Consider the following 25,479-nt stretch of genomic DNA (forward strand, 5'->3'; position numbering starts at 1 on the left):
TTCTGATTGGCGGACAACACACCGGTGCATTATGGGCGTTGTTGTCCTATAAAATCCATTTACAGCACAGGTTTGGCTACATAGACGGAATTTGACAATTACAGCGCCACCATCAGGTCGAATTATGTTTTATTATTCATTATTTTGATTAATTATAATGATTTTTATTATTAATTATTAATTTTTCAGCCAATTATATCAAAATGTTTAGGAATACCAGAAAACTCAGATAAGAGCTGTATCTTATTTACAGCGCCATCTTCCGGCTAAACACGGTATTACCTTTTCAAATATCCTGCTTAAAGCCAAACAGGACCACAAACAACACCGAACACGAAGACCGTAAAGACTGAGGCAACACACAACTCTTGCATGATTTTCAAAATTTTTCATTTTATAGTTTCAAGCCAACGATTTTGTTTTTACAAAAATAATAGAAAGAAACAGTGTTATCTGCATACTGTAGAAAGAGTTGCATGACGGCGGCCCCAGGAGAAGCTGGGCAGAGGCATTGCATAATAGCAAAAAGGACATCAACACAAGTAAAAACAACAGATTCAAGTAAAAAGTCATCAAATCACGATTAAGTCACGTTAAAGCCTTGTGGCAACTCTTGGAAATTAAGACTCTTTGCTGGGTTTGACTTGGGTCAGACGAGTTAAACTCCACCCACTGGGCGAGTCGCTGCAGGTAGAAATCTGCAGTCTTCTCCTTTAGAGCTCTAAAAAAGCAACAAAACCATCTGATCAACAGCAACGAGACAAATAAGATTCAGAGAACACTGCCGCCTCAGAGCGTTTGAAAATGAATTCGCTTCTTGAGAGAACACCTGGAGTTTCTGCGACACACTGGGACATCTTCTATGGATGCGTCCACGGGCAGAAAACAAAACACTGCTCGGCGTTCAGTTCAGCCCGATGAAATGTAGTTAGTTTACTTTCTTCTCGCTGGCGGTGGCGGTGGCGGCGTCGTAATGGCACTTCTCCACGCATCTCCTGGGGAACCAACCCCTGACGCGATCGCCCGCTGTTGGCACAGAGAAACTGTTAGTTGCTCGACCTGCGATGGACGAGTTACAGTAAACAAAACAAAGAAAACGTCTGTAACATCCGCTCAGTTTCTACCTTTAGCTTGATCCTCGGTCAACACTTTGTCACCATACATCCACCATCTGATAGAGAGAAGAAACCCCATTAATAACAATCTATCTGCCCAGATGTTCCCTGTAAATATACCGTAGACATGGACTCACTTGGTGCCGCGGGTAGCCAGGATGGTGTCCCCCTTGTTGAGGGGGATTCTGGGCTCCTCGGTGCAGGGGGTTCTGAAAAAGGTTTGCAGGCCCTTGCTGAGAGGGCAGCAGGCCCCGTTGTAGTCGTCCACCGCCCGGTACTGGACCTGCTGGACGAGGCCGAGTACAGATGTGGTTATTCTACCGCTCTGACCGGAACGTACACCACATCCTGTAAGCTGATCTGAGCAGGTACTTACACTTCTCACTCGTTTATCTGCTTTCTGCTTCAGTTGCTCAATCTGTTTAAAGAGGAAGAACAAAATGATATCCAAATTTGTACAACAACAAACAGCATCTGTGGACTGACTCAACATACACACTCGACCTACAGTTAAGGTGTGCTGGTGACACTTGGGATGGATCTGCCACACCATGCCATCGCCCTTGGGTGTCCCCGACCATGTGAAGACTTGCTTGAAGTTCAGCCATCGGGTGCCGAGGTCATACGGGAAGATGAACTCCTCGCCCGTTTGGTAGTGCTGTATTCTGTCTTTGGCCTGGTGGACGAGACATAAAAATACACTTTGACATTATGAGTCAGCGTGTATTGATCACACAACAGATACACAAAAAGTAATCCATCTGAGAAAGACACGGAATGAGGAAAAGGTCAATGGGGTTAAATATTTGATGAAGTGCTTGTAAATCAAAGAGGTGCAGTCTGACCTTTTCCTCTATCCAGACCTCGATTGAGGTCTTATTCCGAAGGATGACTTTCATCTGGAAAGGACAAACCGGTTAAACATAACGCAGTTATCAAAGGAAACGCCTGACTCCTGACAACAGCAGAGTATTAATAAAACTCTTGACACTCAGAGAGCCGTCTGACGCCATCACCTGTATGAAGAAAAGCATGCCGACAGCAATCGTGGTGCCCAACGCCAAACCTAAGGCAAACAGCGTGGCAGCGAAGGCGGGCACACTAAAGGGCATGAGGGGCTGGAAACGCCGCACAGCGCTCATATCGATCCTCACAGTGCTCCATCCAAAAGAGATCTGCAACGGCATCAACATGTAGGTTAAGGAGGAGGAACTGTGCAAAGGAAAGAGCTGATAATCATGTTTGTATGGTCTGTGTATGTGTGTGTGTGTGTGGAAGGTACTGACCCTCTCGTAAAGCTGCGTGTACATGGTCATGATGAAGATGACGGCGGCGTGCGAGCAGCCCAGCGGTGCCAGCAACAGGAAGCTGGTGAAGTAGGCGTGGTTCTGGTGGCCGCAGCAGTTGTTGATCCAGGGGCAGTGGTGGTCCATTTTCATGACGCACCTGAGGGAGGAGAGGAGGAGGAGGGGAAGACGCGGTGTGACAGGTTTGCAGCCATACACACTACATCCAAAGACTTCTCTGATTTCTGTACCTGTTGCACTTGCGACAGTGGTGCGATCTGGGAGCCTTGAACCCTTGGCACACTCTGCAAAACTGAAGATACTGCGCCTCCTGTTGATTCTCCTGTGGCAGGATAAACACATCACATCACACGCCTGATGGAAGACATCGCCACAGCAACGTCCCACGACCCTGACACTGACCCTTACCGGTTTCCAGCCAAGAGGGATGTACCCGGGTCCCACAAACATGGCGTTGAAGTAGTTGTAGAGGATGAGGACGGTCCAGTTGATGAGCATGATGAAGTTGATGCTGCCGCCCGTGGTGTCCAGCGGCCAGTACCAGATAATGGAGTCCAGGACGGCCATGGTGGAGCAGATGGCGATGACGGACAGGGCGATCAGAGGACCCCAGTGGCACAATCGCCGAACCTCATGGAGATTCTCAAACGTCACAAAGGTCGAGAGGAAGTTCATCTTTAAACCACAACGTTAATACTCAGTACAAAAAAAATAAGAGGGATGAAGATTCTGGCGACGTCAACGTGTCACTTTCTCCCGCTTCTATCTCGCAAGCAGCATGTCTTTGTCTCTTCTTGTCCTCTGGAAACCCAGCAGCAGCAGCAGCAGGCCGGGCAGCGAGTCACCGAGGCCTGGTGGTTCCCATGGTTCCCAGCCCCGATAGAGAGCAGCATCCTGGGAGCTCAGAAACTTTCAGAGGGACTCACAATCCACATCTAGGACAGGAAACACACATCAGAAACAACAACGCTTCAGTGCGACATCCTAGAAGCTCCAGTGCTATATGAGACAACATGGAGCAGCTGACTGACTGTACTACTGCTCAACCTTGTTAAATGTGATACAGCTGAGTTGGTGTGGATTTCAGCTTTACAATAACATCTGCTGTATAGTGACGATCACGTTTAACCCTTTACACACACTGCGGGGCTGCCGATCAGGTTTGACTGGACACTATTTGTTGTTTTACAATACATAACCACAAGCGGAAGTGTCACTTTTCACACACAAGCCTAAGCCTGGTTAGCTAGCTCACGGTTGGCCATGTTAGCCAATTCGCCAAAAAAGACTGCACTGCAGCACTGAGACAGTCTGGCGTGTCCTGTTGGACTCCACTGAAAGCGACATGATTAAAGTAAAATCAGTAATTACAACCATTCTACGTGTTTATGATTCAATAACCCCATCAGACACAATTGATGAGCTAAAGTAGCTAAACCTGTTAGCTAGCTCGTTCTAGCGTACCGTTAAGAAAAGGTGAGAAGAGAAAACGCGGATGATAACGAATCTTAAAGATATAACGGATGTTTACTCGCACACGTATATGGAGATAGTTTATGAATGACGAAAAAAGCTGTCACTTTAAATGACTGACCTGGACACTTCCTTGATTGTTTCTTTCATCCCTTTCTGTAGGCAGATAGGAACCGTTCTTCACGGTGCGTCACCATGGTTCCCCCCCTCAGCCGCCCGCTCACTTTTATTTATTTATTATTTTATATAGAATTGGAACACAATTTTTGTAAGCATAATATTGATGAAAAGAACCAAATTGTGTTTTTTATCCAGTCGCTTAAGTAGTTTTGGTGTAAAAACAAATAACAATATCCTGTTTCACGTCGGGGACATTTAACTGTAACACCAGGAAGAAACTCCGTGTTAGCCTTGTTTTTATTATTCCGAGCTAACTGTCAAGCAGGGAACCACCTGTTTTAGACCACATTCTTCAACATGTCTTCAGACTTTGAAGCCTACGAACAAGACTTCGGAACCCTCACGGCAGAAGTAACCAATAAAATCGGGAAGATCCCGAAAATCAGCGGAGGTAAGGCTCTTTAAATTGATTGGCTTGGGATCGATGGGCTGGATGCTATCGGTTTGATAGCGGCTATCAGCTGGGAATGCTAGCCAATGTTAGCAGGGTTCAGCTTTTGCCGGTACTCTCATAAATACGGATAATATAAAGTGTATTATTCTGCTAGAAAATGTGATAAATAATGAAACAAGTGCGTTCTGAGTTTGTAAACACGCATAGGCCAGGCTCTCTAACTCTATAACCTTGTAACTTTGTGTGTGTGTGTGTGTGTGTGTGTGAGTGTGAGTGTGAGTGTGTGTGAGAGAGAGAGAGAGAGAGAGAGAGAGAGAGAGAGAGAGAGAGAGAGAGAGAGAGAGAGAGAGAGAGAGAGAGAGAGAGAGGTAGGTAGGTAGGTAGGTAGGTAGGTAGGTAGGTAGGTAGGTAGGTAGGTAGGTAGGTAGGTAGGTAGGTAGGTTCTGGTTCCTTGTTGTCATGGATGCTGTGGGGGGGATTGAACTTGATGACATCATATCAGCTTGATGACATCATATCAGCTGAGGAAAAGCCCTCAATGAGACCAGGAGAGGAAAGTGTCACTCAGCAGCATCTGATCAGTAGTCTCTGTGTGTGATGACGTCATCTGTCCGTCTGTTAGTTGTCAGGGTGACTGATCTGACGAGGTTCTGAAGCAATTTGAACAGAACCTGGCTGATGGGAAGAACCCCGCACAGTTAGGGAGCGGAGCTGGAACCCTGGAGCACATCCATGAATTTAAAAAATGATTTCTTAATTTTGAGAGATGGGACATTTACAATATTAGTCATGTCATGAAAAGCACATGTAGCTGCAAATGGTTCATTGGAATTCATCAATTATAAAGTGAAATATGCAGATGACCTCTTTAGTTGATCCACTACAAATCTTATATACTGTATGTCTATACGTTTATTAGAGCTTTTTGAATCTAACTTGATAAGATTATATTTATATTGTGTTTATATCTATTGAATACATTAATGGTTCCATATTCGTGTGTTTTGTTGTTATTTTGTGAGGCCAAATCTCAACTTCATCACTTATTGCTCTCTTCCCTAATTGCTTGGATTTCTGCCGTACTTCCATTTCCAAACCTGGCCTCCCACCTGTCAGCAGGCGGGCGGTCTTGGTAAATATCCATACATATTTCACAGCTTATGGCTCGGGCCTGAGTCTGAGTCTGAGCCTGAGCCAGAGAAAGCGGCCAGACGTCTCACCTTTCAACCCATCGCCTCTCGCTGTTTACCGTCCAGGCTGAGAGAGCGGACACGCTGTTTTAAAAATGAATTTGAAGGCTGGCAAATCCGTAACGTCGGCTCCGCCTCCCCCACCGCTATGAATCCCACCGCTGATGACCTTGTGATTTGCTTTATGAAGGCCCAAGTTTTGTTAACGCCACCACTCAATTATTGATGAAAACGTTGGTCATTATTTATCACATTTAGCAGGTGAAAGTTTCAGCTCCTGATCCTTCAGCTGGAGTTGTGAATGTTTCTAAGCCAAATATCAAACGTGACAGTTTAAAAGGAAACTGTTGGAACCCGGCACAATGAACTGGATCGTCTCCATTTGTTCAAAACCCCCACTTGAAGTCCAATCAGAAGGAATGAAGCGACTTTTCATGGAAGATATTAATGGATTTCTCTGCTCCTCATTATCTGCTGAACTCGTTGCCTCTTTGCTCTCAGCCCAAATGTTTGTTTAGGAGGCGTTTGCTTGGCCGTAATGTTGCCATGTAGGGAGTCATTTAAGTAGATTTCATTTTGCTATCACAGTTGAAAAGCTGCTAAAAGCTCATTTCTTTTAACTTAATGTGAATTCCAGAATTAATCACTTATTGAAATAGCCACAAATTCATTTTCTGCCTTTAACTGATTGATCAATTTCAATGATGACCCTTATATGGATTCATTTAAAATGTTGCTCAAACCTTCTTTATATCTCCTTTGAGATGACATAATAGTAGTTAAAGTCAAAATTGAATGGACGGATGATCTGAGTTTCACTATCACATCTGTCATCTGTGGAGGAAAGCAGCTGTAAAGCCTCAGAACAGACAGTGATGAGGTCGCCGGACCAACACACACACACCAACACACACACACACACACACACACACACACACACACACACACACACACACACACACACACACACACACACACACACACACACACACACACACACACACACACACACACACACACACACACACACACTCACACACACACACTCGCTCTTGCTCTTGCTCTTGCTCGTCCTAATGACTTTCAGAGGGCGAGGCAGAGGAGCAGCCGCGGGGTGCCGGGTGCAGAGCGGCGTTAGTCATTCCGAGTGGGACTTCTTGGCAAGCGAGCAAAGCTGACATCTCCTTTCCCTTTGAGTCGGCACGAGGTGTCTCACCGCTCCTCAGCGCAAAAACAAACAAACAAACAAACAAAACAAAGGCCTCGCAGACGCCAATAACTAAGAGACATCAAATGTTGGCTCGTCGTGTGGAGAGAATGTGTAAATATATCTTCAAATGTGTCCTCGTGTGTTCCTGCCTCCCCATCTCTCCATCGCTCTCCCCCCTCTCCTCCCCTCTCTCCTCTCCACCCGTTGCGGGGGAGTTAGGTTGTTGTCATGAAGCGCTGTTTCTCTGTCGGCTGATCAATATGTTCCTGTTTTTTTTCCTCCTCTCCCCCCTCTCTCTTCCCTTTCAGAGGAGAAGACACAGCTGGTTCTAAATGTCGACAAACAGCTTGAAGAAGTCAGAGAGTTGGTACGTCTTTGATCAGTAATTTCCTCCTCTTCCTATTTCCTAAATAATGAATTTTGCAGAAAGAGGGAGGGGACCATTTTTTTTTCCCGGGCACCAGACAAACAGCACCTGTATTATCCTGGTGGTGACATGACATGTGTGACACACACACACACACACACACACTTCACACGGCGGCAAGCGGGCTCCCTCCTCCCCTCCTCCCCTCCTCCCCTCCTCCCCTCCTCCCTCCTCCCCTCCTCCCCTCCTCCCTTCCCCGGCATGATTACTTTCCAATAATCTGCTTTTAAGTGACACCCCTATGACACATTTCATGCCATTATCTTGAGGTGGGAGTCTTCATGTCGCTGTTTAAAAAGCAGCAAACTCGCCTGACAGAGACAAATTGTCGCGGCGGTTGTCGTTGTTATGTCACCGATATATTAGCTCCTCCAAATCCAGCCATAGAGGAAACCTGTCTAAGCGCGCATCAAGCCGCGCCTTTGCTTCATTCAGCGTGACATTGTCGGGCCCGTGCGCCTCGCCTTTCATACGCGATAGTGAATTTATTTACAGAACAAGCCGCGGCTGTCAGAACTTTAATCGCCCCGGTTGAGTGACGGGCGGCGGCGGCGTTTTCCCTTTCAACAATCGGCACCCGGAACAGATTAAAGTTAACGCCGCTGACGAGGCTCATTTTGGAAAGTTTAGCTGTCAGCCCAGTGTTTCATCTGTGTGGCAGAGATGGAACAGAATGGAAACACATGTATAGAAATACACACTATAGATTCACATCAGCATGAGTTCTATCTAAATGATTTAAAATCTGCGTCTTAATGGATGTGAATCATCTTTAAAGTAACGCTAGAGGAGCTCATACCTCTGCCAAGGCCAGAACATCCTCTGATTCTGACTCTCTAGCCCTTATTTTACCCCAGGGGGCGTCTGTAGTGTTTGTTTTTAATGTAGGTTGCTTGTGGGTTGCAGCTGGAGCAGATGGACCTGGAGGTGAGGGAGATCCCCATCCAGAGCCGAGCCATGTTCACCACCAGGCTGAAGAGCTACAAGCAGGAGGTGGAGAAGCTGGAGAAGGACTTTGTAAGTACAGCAACACCAAAACACACACACACACACACACACACACACACACCAAACACAGTGCTACAGAGCGCCGCAGTGTGAGACCTCATTGGTGTGTTTGCGCCATCAAGTGCCTTACTGGGGTTTGAGAAAGTGTTCATTGACTGAAGTTAAACTCTTACAAGTGTTTTAGCCGATTATTGAACAAATGTAAAGGAAACCCAAACCCCAATCAATCACTATTAGTCTTTATAACTAATCGGAGTCATTTAAAAGAGGCACATCAGTAAATAAGTGGATCTTAATGTTCAGCAGGGTAAGTAAAGTGTCAATCAAACTGAATTTGTTGCTGACATGTACTGCAAACACAAACACGTACACACAGCTACCAAACTCTCTTTCTCTCTCACACACACTCACACACACAAACACAATCAGTCCTACACCAGAGCTCAGGGGTTAATTCAGAGTTTGGGTTTGAACTTGCAAGTGTTGTGTGTTTGTGTGTGTGTGTGTGTGTGAAGCGGTGGGTTGTGTTGTTTGTGTTAGCGGCTGCTGAAGTCTGTCCTTGTTTAGTAATTCATAAATCAGCATGTGTGTCGGATTTGATCGCCAACCTCCAATCAAAGCTACACTCAGAGTCCGGTCCGTGGAGTCGCGTCCCGGGCAACCAAACAACCAAACAAGCGCTCAAGGTGCTTCAGCGCCTGATCGATGAAGATGAAGATGAAGTGACCAATCAGAAACAAACACAAAGTAGCTTTTCTCTTCAAATCCTTACCTTGCTCATGATAAATATGTGATGAAGCACTCGTTTATTATTTCAGCTCAGTAAACCAAACTAATGTGGAGCTCAAGGTGAAGAGACGACTCACAAACGATGATCGGGTGCGTTTGAGTCTGTGGTTTTCCGTGTGGTGGGGTCAAACTGAGCGGACGTTCCAAACCGGGACCGGCCACCTGCCGCCGTGTCGTTTCGTTTAGTCTGTCCGGCGAGACGTTTCAGAAGGCAGGAAGTTCAGCCCCCCCCCTGCACGCCGGCAGCCTCTCTCCTCCCGTGCGCCCCGGGAGGACATGACACCCGGCTCTAAAGGTGTCTGCTGAGGGGAAAAGGAGCCAATCTCCTCTCTTTTTAATGTAAAAGCTGGGGCTTTGTTGTGCTTTCCGTGGATATCAAGGCCTTTCCACTCCCTCCGCCGCCTAATCCCCCACCTCCCCGCCGGCCTCCCGCAGGTCTCTCTCCCCTTAACCTACTCTCTTATCCTCTGGTTCACCCTCCGTTTTGAAGTTTTCCTACTACCGGTGTGCCAGCTTGAGACCTCATTCCTGCTCGCTTTCTAGACGGCGACCCCGGTTTGACCCCCGGCATCCCAGACATCTTCATCCAGGAAGAGAACTTATCCGGCAGCCACCCCGGGCGGCATACGGGAGGGGGCGTGCGAATCTTAAGACCGGTCGGCGACAAACAGGTGCGAGACGATGCAAAGGGGCAGAAAAGCCCGAGTGAGAGCGGTACAATAGATAAAAAGCAGAATGGAATTGGCGTTGGTGGCGTTCATGAGAAGCACAAATGGCTCTTAGCGCCGGCTTTGATCAGGGTGAGGAGAGGTTTAATGTCTTCATCTAATGAGACATCACAGGGACACTTTCAGAGGTCCACAAACGTCTCACGAAGCAAGAGAGTTGCCTGAATGATGCAACAAGCTCATCCAGTGAAGCGTCTCTAAAGCAGCATCAGATCCACAACTTCCCCTGCTTTGTTAGTAGTGATCTAACTGCTGTTGCCATGTTTTGCCTTTTAAAGGAAATCCCTGTTGTATTTTCAGTTCATTTGCTTCAATTTGAAATTGAGTTCATCCGAAACCGTTTTTAGTACTTTTTTCTAATATTGTGAGACAAATAAATTAATCTAGATAATAAATTTCAATAATTCTGTTTTGGATTCTCAATTTGTATCGAATCAAAACGTGAAATCTGATAACTGCGTCACATTTCTGTCTTTGAATTGATTCATTCTGCCGCTGTTATTTACCCTGAATCCCACGCGCTGCTGTTCGCCTGTATGGCCAGCAGATGGCGGTGTTGCTCCAAGAATTTCACCACGTTTCGGTTACATGACGAGGGCAATATCAGGCACATTTACCAATTACTCTTCCTCTCAGATGTGAGGGTGGACTCACTCTGATAAATCCCTCCACTTATTGCCGCTCCTGACCTCCGCCCTCATGCGCCGCAGTGCAGATTACACATTTACGTCCCCTAAAAGTGTCCTTGCGGTGAAGGCCCCTGTTAATTGTGCTTGTTTTCATTCTGGTTCTACTTCTAACTTCATCCTTCCAGCTCGTCTTGTCTCTGGCGCTCTTCCTCTCCCTGCCCCGTGTCTCTCTGAAAGTTGATCGAGAAATGCAAAGCGAAACCCGTTTGAAACGGCGCGGCAGCAGGAGAAGAGGAGCGTCTTTCTCCAGAACGACATTGTAAACATTTCATTCTGCCACTTCATTGATTGTAGTCGTCACCGGGTTTTCACATCTGCCTCAGCCTGTGAATCGTTCTGACGTGGAAGTGCCAGTGCTCATATTACACCTCCTTGACTCGCGCAATCATCTTTGCATTTCTCACTCCTCCACTTGGAAGACGAAGCATCTGGTTCAACGTTGCGTTTACGTTGAAGAATCCTTGACTCTCGCGAGGGTTAATTGCTATTTATTCAGCTTCACCGTCGGACAATTCACCTATTTGTGTCAGTGAGTGTAAAAACGTGTGGTAGTAATGCGCCGCTTCTGTCGACGGCGTGACAATCGCTGTGTAATTTGTTTATATTGGCGTTTCTGCGAGGTTAATTTCCTAACATCAACCCCAATTTGGACTGAATAGAAATCAGCGGCGGATTTGTTACAATGAGCTGTTTTACTATTTCATCAGCGGCCGTGAAGGTTTCCAAATATCAAGTAGGGCCTTTTGAAAACGCACATCATTACTCATCCTGTGTGTGTGTGTGTGTGTGTGTGTGTGTGTGTGTGTGTGTGTGTGTGTGTGTGTGTGTGTGTGTGTGTGTGTGTGTGTGTGTGTGTGTGTGTGTGTGTGTGTGTGTGTGTGTGTGTGTGTGTGTGTGTGTGTGTGTTTTCACAGCACCTGAAGTGTAGAGGCCTGACGATTCTAAACAGGATGGAATGAGTCTCTTCTCCCTCTCAAAGTCATTCCAGCCTAGTTTCATTCACCTGATTGTGTGTGTGTGTGTGTGGTATTGATTTGTGAGTTGACATCCTGTTTGGTGTTACAGTCACGGTCAAGTAGGGTCTGTGGAATGATATGTTTTCTCTTTCCTTTGTGAACACAAACCTGATGGAATGCCTCGACACTCGGTTGCCCAGGGTGATAATTAAAGCTCTTTAAGCACAATCAACCTTGAAACATTGCAAAGAAATGTATTTTCCTCAAGTGCGCGAGGTGAACGGAATGAAGAAGCCGTCAGTGCTGTCTTTTTTTTTTTTATTCACAGCGGTTTCTCAGTTTCCTAAGTGGCGGAGGCTCGACCTTCTGGAGGACGACTTGAAATTGAGCTTTCAGTTTGAGCAAAACATGGAGGCTTTTTGTTTAATTACCGGGCGGATTGCGTGCGGTCGCTGAGCTCATAAGGACGCCACGGGTGCAAGGTTTACCCATAAGTCTCCTTGTTTTCCTCGCTGTTTGCCGCCTCCGAATACAATTTCTGTAGAATCTTTGAAACGCCATCTTATCCAGCATATCGGCTTTGTCTCTTGTTTTGAGCGGCGGCGGCGGGGGGTCAGAGGTCACCGTGCGAGGGCCTTATTTACACCGCTATTATCTGGCACAGTGGCTGTCACGGACGACTCAAGGTTGCGCCATCCAACTTTAACAGATCCCGAAACAAACTCATCATGCCGACACAATTAACAACAAAAGAGAAAGAGAAAGGAGAGTTTGTCGGAAAAGTCACGATGTCGGAAAGTTTAGTTTATTTCCTCTCTGACAACTTGAATATCCGGTTTGAAAGCAGATCGGGGTTTTGATGGGAGCTCTTCCAGGCCGCTGTAATCCGTCTTCTGCTCGTCCTTCTGCTCCGGTCCCTCCTCATGTCCAATCCTGCGTGCAGAGCAACATAATAAAGCTTCTTGTTTTTTACGAAGCATTTAGGCGAAATGGCAGATTGCTTCTTTTCAAGCTTTGTGGCTTGAACACGTATCAATGACACCAAAGTCTGATCACTCATAACTGAAGAGCTCATATGTCCTAGTGTAGATTTAAGATGTAAACAAATAGATCTTCCTCTCTACGTCTTTCATTCTGACGTTGCGTCTTCCTTCCGGCCCTTTGTGGATCCGTGGCGTCGGAGGCTTTTTTCCGTGTTGTCTTTAAAGACTCGGAGACGAGGCGAGTCATTTCAGGATTAACCGCCTTTTGTCACTCGCGTTGAAACCGTCTTTGCCGTGGGTTTGATGGCGTAACGGCAGCGGCGGGTCAAAACCCGGGTGAAGGACGGAGCCACGAGGAGGACAAAAGCATCGCCGGCTTCATTCCCATTCAGGGTTTGAAGGAAATTCTAGTGAATAATCGGAATATGTATAGAGTAAGACACAAGATCACATCGGTTAGACCCCAGTTGCAGTAAGTAGCTCATCATATAGAGAGCTGAAGAGAAAGAAACGACAATGAGAATACGTCTCAGTTATTTATCGCCACGTTAAGATCAAGTGTTCAGAATTCCAGGCGCCAACATTCCAGCTTTCTGCCCCTTCCCTCACCGATTTTCTTCAAATTCCCAATTGTTTTGAGGAAGGCTTCCAACAACAGACCTGGCTAGAAACAAATCCCATCAGTTTATAATTCTTTATTTATTTAAAGCGATCTCCCGGACACCTTTTCCTCTAAACGTTGGAGCCTCCCGACCGTCCCTCAGCCAGGACGGCTTTACCTTCGTCTAGACCGACTCCAGGAGGAAATGTGTCTCCCCACCACAATGTAATTACCATAGGTGCTAAGATGTGTGAGTGTGTGTGTCCTTGACAGAGGAGTGGGAATACACTTTTGGGGCGATTTGCCTCACTGTCATCCCTCTTGAGTTTCACGGTCATTAACAGGATGAGTTCCCATCGGTCACAGGCGGCCCGCAGGAATCACATGGCCTGTCATTTTGTAAGCAGATCGCCTCCGTCTCCCTCTCTCGTCTTCATGTGAACACGTGTCCCCGTGGCGCAGTACGCCCCCGAGCGCGCGCGCGCGCGCGAGCGAGCGAGCGAGCGAGCGGCTGTTTTATTTTATTTTTTTGTTTTCCCGGTGTGCAAATTCATCCGTTATCCCACCGCGCGATCGTTTCCTCTCCCGCTTATCTTCCCTCTCCTCCTGGCCCCTGCAAAGTCGCCGCACTTCCACACACACACACACACACACACACACACACACACACACACACACACACACACACACACACACACACACACACACACACACACTGACAGCGATCAGTATAGCTTTCAGACGCTTGTCTGGCATGCGTCTGCGGTGGAGCGACGGCCCTCCCAGGTCCCCTCGCTGTCCTCGGGGCGTGTGTGATTGAGTGACTGGAGTGAGCGCGGGGCCAAAGATAATAAGGGAGAAAACATGAAGACGCCGGGTGATGATATGATCTCCTCACCTCCTTCCTCCTCCTCCTCCTCCTCCCTCTCCACCTCCCCTTCACTTTCTTTCTGTTCTTCTTCTTTCCGTCCCCCCCCCCTCTCCCCCCCTCCCGTATGCCGCCTGTCCCACGCAGCAGCATAAACCAGAAGTGACATGTGACACCCACTCCCCAGTGATGTGCTGACAAGCGGGTACTAGAATAGGTGACAATGTTTTCTCTCTCTCTCTCTCTCTCTCCCCTTTTTTTGTCTCTCTCTCTCTCTCTCTCTCTCTCTTTTTTTGCCAGACTGGCTTAAGTATGGCGAAGGGGATTCATGCAGTATTTATGAAATATATTATGAATCGCGGGTCTCTGTGTTTTGTGCGCTGCGGTGACATTTGCTTTTTAATAAGTAAAGTCTGGGAGGCGGCGAGGGGGCGAGCGAGACGGGGCGAGCGAGAGGACCGAGTCTGTGCAGCGGTGGCGGTGGCGGCGGCGGCGCTGGTGTGCTTTCGTACAGTTAAAGCGCCATGTTTACACGTGTTTTAACCCCTCCTCACACACACACAATCAAACTTGGTTGCCGCCTCTTCATCCTAAGTGTTTCTAATGAGGGGAAAGTGTCCCGGCGGTTGGGCTCCTCTTGAAGCCGGCGGTGGAATCTGGGCTGCGGCCTTGATCAGAGTTTCATCCAGAGAGGATGAAGACGTCGGGTTTTCAATTATCCCAGAGGTTGGTCACTGTCGGAGCCTCAGCCCGTCCTCCTGCAGTGAGACTAAACACTCTTCCCCCCCCTCCCCGTTTGTCTTCTCCTCCCCTGTTTGTTCTGCGTTGTCGAGCCTTTTTGTCGCGACCGTTCTCTCGTCTTTGTGCATTTTTTCGCTCTGTAATTATTTGTTTCACATCACGCGTTTTCCTCCGCTTTTAAACGTCTTTATCAAATGAGCGGAGGATTCCCCTGTTTGAACCGGGAATCAGTCGGGGGTGAAAAACAATAATTTAACGCTCTTTATCAGATTTCAATATTTATATCACATTTTGTAAGTGAAGCAGTCTTGTAAACGTTTCCTCGGCGGGGGGGAAGCGTTTACAGATTCCTGTGAATTCCTGTACAAAAACTCCCAGAGAACAGCGAGTGTACTGGGAAGTTCATAAGGTCACGTGTCGGAGGGGCTCTGGAAAGACCCTCGCCGGACTCATCAGCATCTGAATGCGTTCCGGCTCCTGAAATAACAAAGTATACATAAATATATAGAGATAATGATCTGGCTAAGTCCCCGTGCGTGCGGCTGCATTCTGATGCTAATGAGGCCGGGATTCAGCCGCAACAATGGTCACATTACAAGAAAAGGCAAAGCACTGAAGGAGATAGTCCTCTGTGTGCGTGTCCACTGATGGACGCACACACACACGTTCACACACACACACACACACACACACATCCGCGCTCCCTTTGTGTCTCTTTTTTTTTTTATTATTGCATTTTTCAATTTTAGATAACACTCCAAGAATAGACATCAAACAAAAAGTGAATCATAAATGGAGGTCAGGAGTAAACCTCTTTCCAGAGCAGCTAAAGGGTTAAAAGTGAAGGAATATCTCTGCAGAAGATGGAGAGGCTGATAGTGGAGCAGCTCTTCTTGGCAGAGGGTTCAGTGAACATATGTAGGTAGCCACGGGCTAATGGGCCGCTTGGTCCCTGGCTTGCCAGGTATCCTCCAATGCACATCCCCTAACCCCCCCCACCTCACCCCCACCTCGACTCCTCGTCATCCTCCCTCCCTCCCTCCCTCCTCTGTGAAAATCCCTCCTCCACTTTCCTCTAATCTCACCTTCTTCTCTGGCGCTGACCCGCCGAGGCCCGCTTTATTCCCCACTGCACGCCAGGAGCCAGCGTTGTGATCGGAGCCCAGGCCTCCTGCGCCGGTGCCTCCTCTCCTTCCTCCCCGTGCCCCGGCTGCCCGCCTCCCCGACGGCTCTGCTCTATTGATTTACTCCTCCAACCAACGCTGTCTGTCTTTGGTTTGCACCGGCAGCACCTCGATCCCTCATCTCTCTCTCTCTCTCTCTCTGTCTCTCTCTCTCTCTCTCTCTCGTTCTCTTTCTCTCTTTCTTTCTTTCTTTCTTTCTCTCTTTCTGTCTCTTTTCTCCTGCACCACCATGTGCAGCACAGTGGTGGTGTGTGTGTGTGTGTGGGGGGGGTGATGGAGAGAGCAAGAGAAGAAGGGAGGGAAGGAGGGAGAGATGGAAGGACGGGGGTGTGTGAGGGGAAACGAGGCCTTTTGATTTTTCATTAGAAGCGCCTCCATATTCTAATATTGGGTTTAATCGGGCCCTCGTGCCTTAAAGAGAGACGATCCCTCGGCCTTCAAAAAGTATATGGTGCCTCTTCAATCAAAGCCCTCCTTGAATTTGCTCTTTTGTTTGGAGTTTGCCCTCCTCCTCCTCCTCCTCTTCCTCCCTCGCCCTCTTGCTTTGTGGGTACAGTCGTTAGGCTTATTGACTGATCTCGGCTCTACTTAGCAATAGAAATGACTTTGACAGGGAAATCCAGCGCCGGTATCACAGAGGTGTGAGCATGAAAGGCCTTCCTCCATCAGAACAGAGCAGGCTCCCAGCAAACCGCCTCGGAACTCCACAACTCTGTTTACTTGTGTTCTTTATATGGAAATCTTTAATGCTAACAGGAATGTGATGTCCAAATATAGGAAGAAGTTGTGACGTTAATTGAGTGAACTCTGAATGACGATCCTCCTCTTCCAGTCTCTATTTGAAGCTCTGGCTCTGCCGTGACCCTCGTACCTGTTGTGATGCGTCGCAGCCGTGTTTATCGCCGTTCCCCCGTTTGTCGTTCACCTTTATTTGTGTTTCCCAACGAGCCGCGACTCCTCTAGGGGTTTTTTTGCACGCGAGAGGGGAAACAAGACACTCGGGGGTGTAGAAGCCACCAAAGAGCCAACCTGTGAGCTAATGAGTGGCCCCATGCTGTCATCTGAGGCTGTGGCTCCTACTGCCGCTGCAGGAGAGAGAGAGAGAGAGAGAGAGAGAGAGAGAGAGAGAGAGAGAGAGAGAGAGAGAGAGAGAGAGAGAGAGAGAGAGAGAGAGAGAGAGAGAGAGAGAGAGAGAGAGAGAGAGAGAGAGAGAGAGAGAGAGAGAGAGAGAGAGGAGAGAGAGGAGAGAGAGAGAGAGGGAGAGAGGGAGAGAGAGAGAGAGAGAGAGAGAGAGAGGAGAGAGAGAGAGAGAGAGAGAGAGAGAGAGAGAGAGGAGAGAGAGAGAGAGAGAGAGAGAGAGAGAGAGAGAGGAGAGAGAGAGAGAGAGAGAGAGAGCACACACCGTTCTCAAAAGGAGGTTTCCCCAAGACGCATGGGGCGGCGAGAAGCCTCCGCCCTACGCACGCACGCACGCGCACGCAGGCACGCAAACAGAGGCGGAGGACTCGATGGCACCAAAGAGCACGAGGAAACAAAGGCGCAAATGACTCCCCTCCTGTGACAATCCAACTGTAGCTGCTCGCCATTGTCTGATAATATATCAAATGCTTCAAAAAGGCCACTGGCTTAATGAACACAACAACGTCTCCCCATTTGTTTAAGAAGAGGACAACAGTTTGAAATGTGTGTGTGCGTGTGCGCGTGCGCGTGGTTTCCTTTGTGCCCGGGCTGCGTGCGCGCGTGTTAAACCCCCGCCAAGCAGAGATGCATTATTGAAGACGCTGTTGTGATACTTGTGCCTGCTTAAAGGTCTCGGCTTCCTTTTAACGCCACGCCGCATCGGTCCACCTCTGCCCCCACTGGTGGGTGGAACCAGAGAGGGACCCCCGCTGGCACCCGTCCACACATCACCTGGGAAAATATCACAGCGGGGGAGGAGAGGAAGTGATGTAGATAACCTTTGACTCTGCCAGCAAATCCTCGCCAAACAGTTAGAGGCGTTTGGTTATTGCGCTCCCTTTCCTTTTCCTTTCCTCCTTTTACACGTTTCATATTCAAAACATCTACAGTTATCTGTTTACATTCATGCAGCAGTGTTTTTCTAGTGCTACACAGCGACGACAGAGAGGGGGGGGATGAAAGGTCGACTGCAGGGCCGCACATGAGTGTCATTAGACCTAAATTTGGGCCCCGGTCACCTGCTGGAGGAGCCCCTCAATTGAATCTGGTTAATTACTCACGGCGAGGCGTGGAGGGGCAAAGTGTGTGTGTGCGGGGGCAACTTTGGGGGGGTGGGGGGCGCTCGTTACACTCTGCCCCTCTGGGTGCTTTAAACGCATTTTTACTCGCCATCTAACGAACTGTTTACATCTTTATTCTCTCGTTTATTCGTCCTCTTGGGCAGAAAGAAGAGCTGGGCTGAAATATGTAAATAAAATAAAACGTATTAGATTAAAATAAGCACCGTTTCTTCAGTGTGATCGCTAAAGATTATTGTATATATATTTTTGGCAAACCTATAGAAGCCTTTTCTTGTTGTTGTCCGTGTTTTGATGGAGGGACGTTCATGCGTAGAGACACCGGGCCTCCATGTCACCAAAGCAGAAATCCATATATTTGCTATAATTAAATAAAGCGTTGAGAGGCTGGTGCCAGCTCATTAGCATATCTGATGTGAATTGTTATGCATGAATATATAATTACATTTTTGATGGGTAAAAGAAAAGGAATCGTTTCTTCTCCTTTTCCCCGCTTCCATGTCAACAGAAGTAAAAAGTGTGTTTTCTGACAGGACAGCAGCACCCCTCTCTCTCTCTCTCTCCCTCTCTCTCTCCCTCTCTCTCCCTCTCTCTGTCTGATGGGGACGCAGGGACTTTTAAAGGCTGGGCCACTTTGCATAAAGTTAAGATGCATCTTTGTACCTTTTTTCCTTTTTACCGCGTGTGTGTAAGTGTGTGTGCGCTTCCGGGAATAGAAGCAAATTCTCACCCGAGATTAGAAAAGTGACAAAAGACGAAATCCTCTCCAAAGGATTTTTTGCAAAGAGAAAACCTCCGGAGCAATAAGGTTTCTCCTGGAAGTGTGTGTGCGTGCGTGCGTGTGTGTGTGTTCTTTTTTAGATTGCAAAGCCTGATCAGTGTGTTTCATCCCTGGTTCAGTCCCTCAGTCCTAACCAGCTCCAGTAGAATTCTCCTTATTAAATGTATATTTTTCTAAATTGAATCCAGTTTCAGTCTTAATTACAAATCTATTTTCCTCTCTAGCTTTTAGTTTCACCTGTGTTTTGTGTGTGTGTGTGTGTGTGTTTTGTTGTAACATTTTACCTCATAATCAAACTGTCACAGCGCTAAACAGTCGATGCCGTTTGTGTTTTACATCAAATGCGACGGCGATAATCACTCAGAAATCTTGTGTTTCCGTAGGGGGAAACCAAAGGCTTCATGTCGCGGCAAAGGCTTTTCTCTCCGTGACATTTCCTATTCTTTCTACTTCCTTTTGTTATCCGAACAGTATTCATTGCAGAAAAGAAACGCTTCATACATTCATCTGTGACAAACAGCTATTTAGAAATAATCCTCCCCCCCCTTCTCCTCCTCCACCCCCCTAAAAAAAAAAGGAGCAGGGTTTTGAAGGCGACACGAGCCTGAACATTCAAATCAATGCTTCTCCCGGGCTTCCTCCTCTCAATTACCGCTGCAGTCGTCTTTTTCCCCCCCGAAGTCGTGCCGCAGCTCTTTAAGATGAAGATCGACTTAAATGGAATATGTGGGTGTTCGCCTGGCAAAAATTCTGTGTGTGTGCGTGTAACCGCCGCGAAACAAATGCACGTGTTGATTGATGCTTTTATTGTCTTTCTGGTCTCAAACTCCTTTTTTAACGTCCTGACAGCAGCCGCCCAGCAAATGAGGCTTTTCCATATAAATTATAAACAAAAATGTGTTTATTTGATATTTTATTTAAATGAAATAAATAAAAAAAAATACAAATAGATCTAATTTTACCCCATTAGTGGCACAATTTGGGTTTTTAAGGGATTTTTGTCATCATTTTGCCCCAAATGTAGCAGGATTCTATTATGGGAAAAATGCCTCAAAATAATTCCAATATTGCAGAAAATTAGAAAACAATAAGAGAAGAAATAACAGCAAAATGTCTTTAACTGGTCCGTTTGACACAGGAGGATGCTGGGCGTCTGCTGTAATGCGTGACAGGACGACCGCCGGCATGTTTTGTTCAAATTCTGAGCCGCCTGTTCCTCTCTCTTCCCCTCAGTAGGTGTTTCTGTGGCTGTCTCAGGTCCCTGCGCGGTCGAGTTAGCTGCCTTGCCGTGTGTGTGTGAATATGTGTGTGTGAGTGTGTGTGTATTGTTTGGGGCCTCGCTCTTTATCTAATGGGTTTTGTGGTCTGGGTCAATCAGGCCGTCCGTCTAGTCTGTAATTACTCCAGAGAACGTCGGCCCTCAGCGTCAGGATAATAACAGCCGCAGCACATCAGCCATGACTTTCCACTCACTGCTCCAGATTATGAGGAGATACAAATAAAAAAAAATAAAGAAATAAAAAAAAGAGGAGAGAATCAGCCCCGGTTTGATTGGCTCCAAAGTTATTTCAATCAAGGAACTCGATATCATCGCATCGGCGTTTTCAAGTTTGCGCTCCTGCGTTTTCTGCCTGGGAGAGAAGCGTTGAAGCCCCTTTATGCAATAGCTTCCCCCCCAAACTTTGGCTGATAGATAATAGAAAGATATACCCGGGGAAGGAGATCGTATTAAAAATGTCTCCAGCAGGTAATTGGTGTTCCTGCGCTGATTCGCTGCCTTTTGTTTTCTTTATTTTGCAGCGGAGGACTAAGCAAATATAGAGAACAGAAGCGATTCACGTCGAGGAAAAAGTGATATTTTCATTCTTATGCTGGTGTTTGCCTTTGATTTTTTGCCCACCTCCTGCAGCCCACCTAGAAACCCTGTCAAGGCAGGGAGAGGAGGCGCAGGAGGCTTAGTAAACACTTTCTGTGTCTGCTGCTGGTGTGTATTTAGTTTAGAGGGCATGCCAGGAGGCTGTTTTTCCACGGGTCGGGTGTCTGTAAACAAGCGGTACAATGGCAGCCCACTCTTCCACAATCGGAGGTGGCACACTCTGAAGTGTGTGTGAAATGTGTGTGTCTGAGGGTTTGTCTCTCTCTCTCTCTCTCTCTCTCTCTCTCTTTTTTGTTGTTTTGGACATGGCATTCCCTCTTTTTCTAGCCTATCCAGAGAGATAGAGAGAGTGTGTGTGTGTGTGTGTGTGTGTGTGTGAGGGAGAGCGAGGGAGAGAGACACACAGAGGCAACCTCAAATCCGATGGGCCACCAATGGGTGATGAATTATTCCCTGTCTGAGTCTCAGCATTGGTGTTATCACAGAGGCTGCCACTGCACCGGGCTGACAGCGGTGACAGCCCCCAGAAAAGATTTAGCGCTGACAAGTGATACTTCCTCATAATCCGTCTCCCCGGCCCCTTTCCCCTGTCCTGTCCCTCTGCTCCACCGCCGCCACCGCGCCAGGCACACAACATGAGCCTTCTTATCCCGCCACTTGTATTTGTTTAAGTGGGCAGGTGGAGGTGGGGGGAGTGTGAGTGTGTGTGTGTGTGTGTGTGTGGGGGTGGGGGTGGGAGGTGGTGAGGTTCCTTGCCACCACTTCTTCGTCTGTGGCACAAGTGCACTAAGGTAGATCACCTTGGAAGCAGGCATGGGCATAAAGCCAGATGTGCTTGTTGTCAGTGCGCGTTAGTGTATAGGCATACACACACACACACACACGCACACACACGCATGCACTGTCACACTCACACACTCGCACAACCTGCAGGTGTGTGACTCAGTTTGTCAGAGAGTTCCATTAGGGGGCTCTCGTGCTTAAGGAATGCCTGTCGTGTTCCTCCACCGACAACAGCACTAAGCCATATTTCTCCACTTGTTTCCCCTCTTTGCTCCCCTCTGTTTCCCCCCCCCTCTCTCTCTCTCCTTCTTCTTCTTTTTGTCCTTCCTCCTCATCCTCCTCCCCCTGCAGAAAAGGTCACGTATTGCCTACAGTGATGAGGTGCGCAACGAGCTCCTGGGGGATGAAGCCGGCTCTTCGGAGAACCAGGTGAGGCGCTAATCACGGGGCCCAACTGACACCAGTGTGGGTGGCTGCCTGGCCCCCAGGGTGGGGAGGGGGGGTCCCCGCACAGGGGCCACAGAGGGCCACAGACACAGCATTGTCACCAAGTCATGCGGAAGGAACACTGTTTAATGCAAAGCTGTGAGTGGGCTTAGGGCATGGGACCAATGTCTGGCCCAAGCCAGATTGTGACCAAAACACACACACACACACACACACACACACACACACACACACACACACACACACACACACACACACACACACACACACACACATACACATACACACATACACACATACACGCTTGCATACAAACACACCATCCAACTAAAACTTCAATCCAAAACCCAGCCTCCCCCACTCCCACCGTCCCACAACTCCCACAGCTGTTCTCCAGCCGGGTGCGGACTTAGGCCTACAAAAGATCCTCCACCAGGGTACACACACACACACACACACACACACACACTCGCGCACACATACACGCACGCACACACACAGAATTGCTGAAATCTTGATCTCTTGTCTTCCTTTAAACTCCAGGGGTGGCAGAGCTGCACAATGCAGATACTCCAAAAGAACAAGGACACACAATCTCACTGTGTTGACAATTTGGTGGAGATCGCAGCAATAATTTGGTGTGACGCTCAAGAGAAATGAGTATTTAGCCTTAATTAATTTAATATTACTATTTCTTTATTAAAAACCACACACACACTCACCTTTGTATTACGAGGAACGATACAAAACACAGAATGGCAGCATGAAAGTGGAAAAGGCGAGCAGCCATTTTGAATTTTAATTACCGCAAAGTATTCTACTTGTTCTTTTTAAAACCTAAATTGTTGTGAATAAATATAAAGCCACATCAAAACCAGAGTCACGTCGACAGTTTCAGCACGCGGCGCTTTAACATGGAAGACACACTTACCTATCGCTGGGCGGCACAGCTGCCACTCACAAGCAGCCACTCTCAACTCTGACCAGACATCTTTTGACTAATTAGATTTTTGCCTTTAGAATCGACTGTCAGCTCGCACGGGTTGCAGCGAGGCGAGCACACACACACACACACACACACATAAGAATAAATACTTTACATTTGCAAACACACACACACACACGCACAACAAAGATGAATATTTAAATGCACATACACACACTTAGTCCCACAGTGCTGCATGAAAGTATATTTAGATGTTTCGCAGCTAAGCAAAGCTAAATAAAGTTGTCTTCTTCTTCTTCTTTTCTTTTTTTTTACCTTTTTTTTCCCCTATTACCATTTCAATGACGACCCGTGAACCGCACATCTTACAAACATATGTATCGCCAGCCAAGATGTGTGGCTGATATGCATATTCCTGGGCAAATTAGCGAAGACACAAAAGTGAGTCTGACATTTGGTGCAGAAGTTGGAGGGAGACTCGCTGTCACAAATGTGACGTTTGAGACGATGACGGCTTCTGTCAGAGCGCGCGAGGGGGGAAAGCTGCAAAACAACACGCTTTTATTTCTTTATTTCTGACTTAAAAAATACAGTAAAAATAATAAAAAAAACTGTAATTATAAATGTTTAATTAGAATTTGCGCGTCTAAAAATACAGAAATGATCTACAGACTCTAAATTGTGGTGAGATGATGTAGAATAATATTATAATGGCTGCAGCTTTTTGTGTTCCTCTTAGAAATTAAGATCAATCACTAATCGATCATTTATTTTGGTGTCAAACTATTCCATATTACTCATAAAACCCATATGAAATAACTTGTAATTTACGTAATTTAATAGAAAATAGATGTTTACAGCTGCACTCTTATTTTCCTAGAAATAATAAAATCAAAATAAATGCAATTTCCTTATTTAAAATAAATAATTAGGATGTACAGACACATTTTTTATTTTATCTATACAGTATTTGTTTAAATTTACGTGTGTAAGACTTTAATGCATTTTAAATTAGCATGTGTTCCATTTTCAACAGCTTCAATTCAAGTTTTTGCTTTTATTTAACAAATTGGAACGTGTCCTGAGCTCATCGGGCCTAACAGCATCGACTTTACACCTTAATACAATTAACACACGTGCAGATATTTATTAGGTAATTGTTAAAAAAAAATAGAAATAAATAAATAAAATTGGCGGTAGCAGTTGTAGTAAAATGTCTCGGTGTCAAAACAATTGTAATGATAATGAAGCATCTGAAAGGCAAACACAGAGGAGCAGCAGAAGAGTTCACGCTGGGGGCAGAAGCAAAGCAAACACACCGTGTACCCTTCCTCTCCCAGGTGCTGCTGCTGTTTACCTCATTTTCATTTTCAAACTGCAGGAGATAATGCGTGTTTTGGTCTCGCTGTGAGTGGAGTACTCGGAACTTCAGGGTGTTGTTTTTCTTTTTTTTCTTTCCCCCTCTTTTTCCTCTTATCGAAGGCGACGGCGGCGGCGATAGCAGAGGGGAGAGAGGGATGGCGGGGGCCGGGGCAAGTCGGTCAATTTAATTCCTGACGATCTGAAAGGGGTCAGGATCATTTCATATAGCTTCGGCTGAGCAGATCATTACCAGTCACAAATCTGTTGGTTACATGGCAAGGATTTATAGCTAAGTAAATAGGGGAGCGTCATAAGTTCTGAAAATGGCGTGTTGGCCCTGCGATAATGGCTAAAGCGCGATTTAATAGAGTTCGGCATTTATTCGTTATCTGTATGCCGACAGAGACTGAATTGGCACTATCACTCGATTTTTTCTTAATAATGTGGTAGGCTACCGTTGCACATTTTCTCTTTCTGTTTCTCCTCTGCATGCAACGCACGCACACACACAGCCACGCAGACGCCACACACAAAGCTGCGAATGCGCACACGTTCCCCCCCCCCCTTCACACACACACACACACACAAACACTATACGGAATAGTTTCGATTTCAGTCACAGCAGACGGCTTGGCCACAAGAGATTGTGCTGGTTTGAGCCGGCATGGACCAGATTTTTCAGGCTACAAAGGAAGCAGATTACCACTTGTATCGAATTCTGTATTGGATAAAAAAAAAAATCTTTTGTTTGAAAAAAAATTGCTGATTATCATAACAGTAAAAAAAATTGCAGCAGTGCAATTCTGAATACGGGCTGGCATCATAAAAACACAAGGCGAGGCGCTGGTGCAGGAGTAATTACAACACGTATTTATCGCCCTGTGTTTCTTTAGCGACGCTAGCATCTTTGGCTGTGTTAAAGAACGCCAATGCCAATGAAAAATGAAGGAAAACAGGACCAAACAAAGCCGATATGGTATTTTTTTTTTAACCAATCCACCGTGGGGACTTGCGGCCGGTGAGGCAGCACAAATGAGCTAGAACAAGTTTTGTTTGGTGCCCATTGACTGATGGCAGGGCCGGGCCGAGGGATCGCGGGATCTGCTGAGCTCTGTTCAAGCTTTAAGTAAGCACGTCTATAGTGTAGCGTTACACTTTGGCCTCCTCAATAATGCATTCTTAG

At 46.9% G+C, this 25,479-nt stretch overlaps 2 protein-coding genes across 5 annotated transcripts in view; one reads left to right on the top strand and one right to left on the bottom strand.

Annotated features, from left to right (window-relative positions):
- Positions 1–373: 373 nt before the first annotated feature.
- Positions 374–4,085, bottom strand: zdhhc6 (zDHHC palmitoyltransferase 6). Of its 3 annotated transcripts, none has more exons than XM_076152279.1 (11): positions 4,017–4,085; positions 2,831–3,357; positions 2,653–2,744; positions 2,402–2,561; positions 2,132–2,290; positions 1,961–2,014; positions 1,624–1,791; positions 1,492–1,533; positions 1,253–1,398; positions 1,125–1,171; positions 374–1,026 (listed from the first exon to the last, which is right to left on the bottom strand). In XM_076152279.1, exons 2-11 carry the CDS (start codon positions 3,095–3,097, stop codon positions 929–931), a joined length of 1,233 nt encoding a protein of 410 aa, XP_076008394.1. In that variant the 5' UTR covers positions 3,098–3,357; positions 4,017–4,085; the 3' UTR covers positions 374–928. The 3 variants fall into 3 exon arrangements, with proteins under 3 accessions (XP_076008394.1, XP_076008392.1, XP_076008393.1); XM_076152277.1 differs by having other exon boundaries at positions 1,253–1,401; XM_076152278.1 differs by lacking the exon at positions 4,017–4,085 and adding an exon at positions 3,887–3,972 and having other exon boundaries at positions 1,253–1,401.
- An 81-nt stretch (positions 4,086–4,166) lies between these two features.
- The window catches only part of vti1a (vesicle transport through interaction with t-SNAREs 1A), a 96,119-nt gene continuing 74,806 nt past the window's right edge, over positions 4,167–25,479 (top strand). Inside the window, exons 1-4 of one of the 2 annotated variants that reach the window (XM_076152200.1) lie at positions 4,167–4,466; positions 7,178–7,236; positions 8,203–8,313; positions 21,893–21,970. In XM_076152200.1, coding sequence (XP_076008315.1) covers positions 4,373–4,466; positions 7,178–7,236; positions 8,203–8,313; positions 21,893–21,970 — 342 coding nt within the window. In that variant the 5' untranslated portion in view covers positions 4,167–4,372. The remainder of the gene's footprint in view (positions 4,467–7,177; positions 7,237–8,202; positions 8,314–21,892; positions 21,971–25,479) is intronic. The other variant, XM_076152199.1, reaches the window with a different exon arrangement.

Source organism: Genypterus blacodes, unplaced genomic scaffold (genome assembly GCF_046128005.1).
Source record: "Genypterus blacodes isolate CSIRO-AG114 ecotype Tasmania unplaced genomic scaffold, CSIRO-AGI_Gbla_v1 ptg000055l_1, whole genome shotgun sequence".
NCBI lineage: Eukaryota > Metazoa > Chordata > Actinopteri > Ophidiiformes > Ophidiidae > Genypterus > Genypterus blacodes.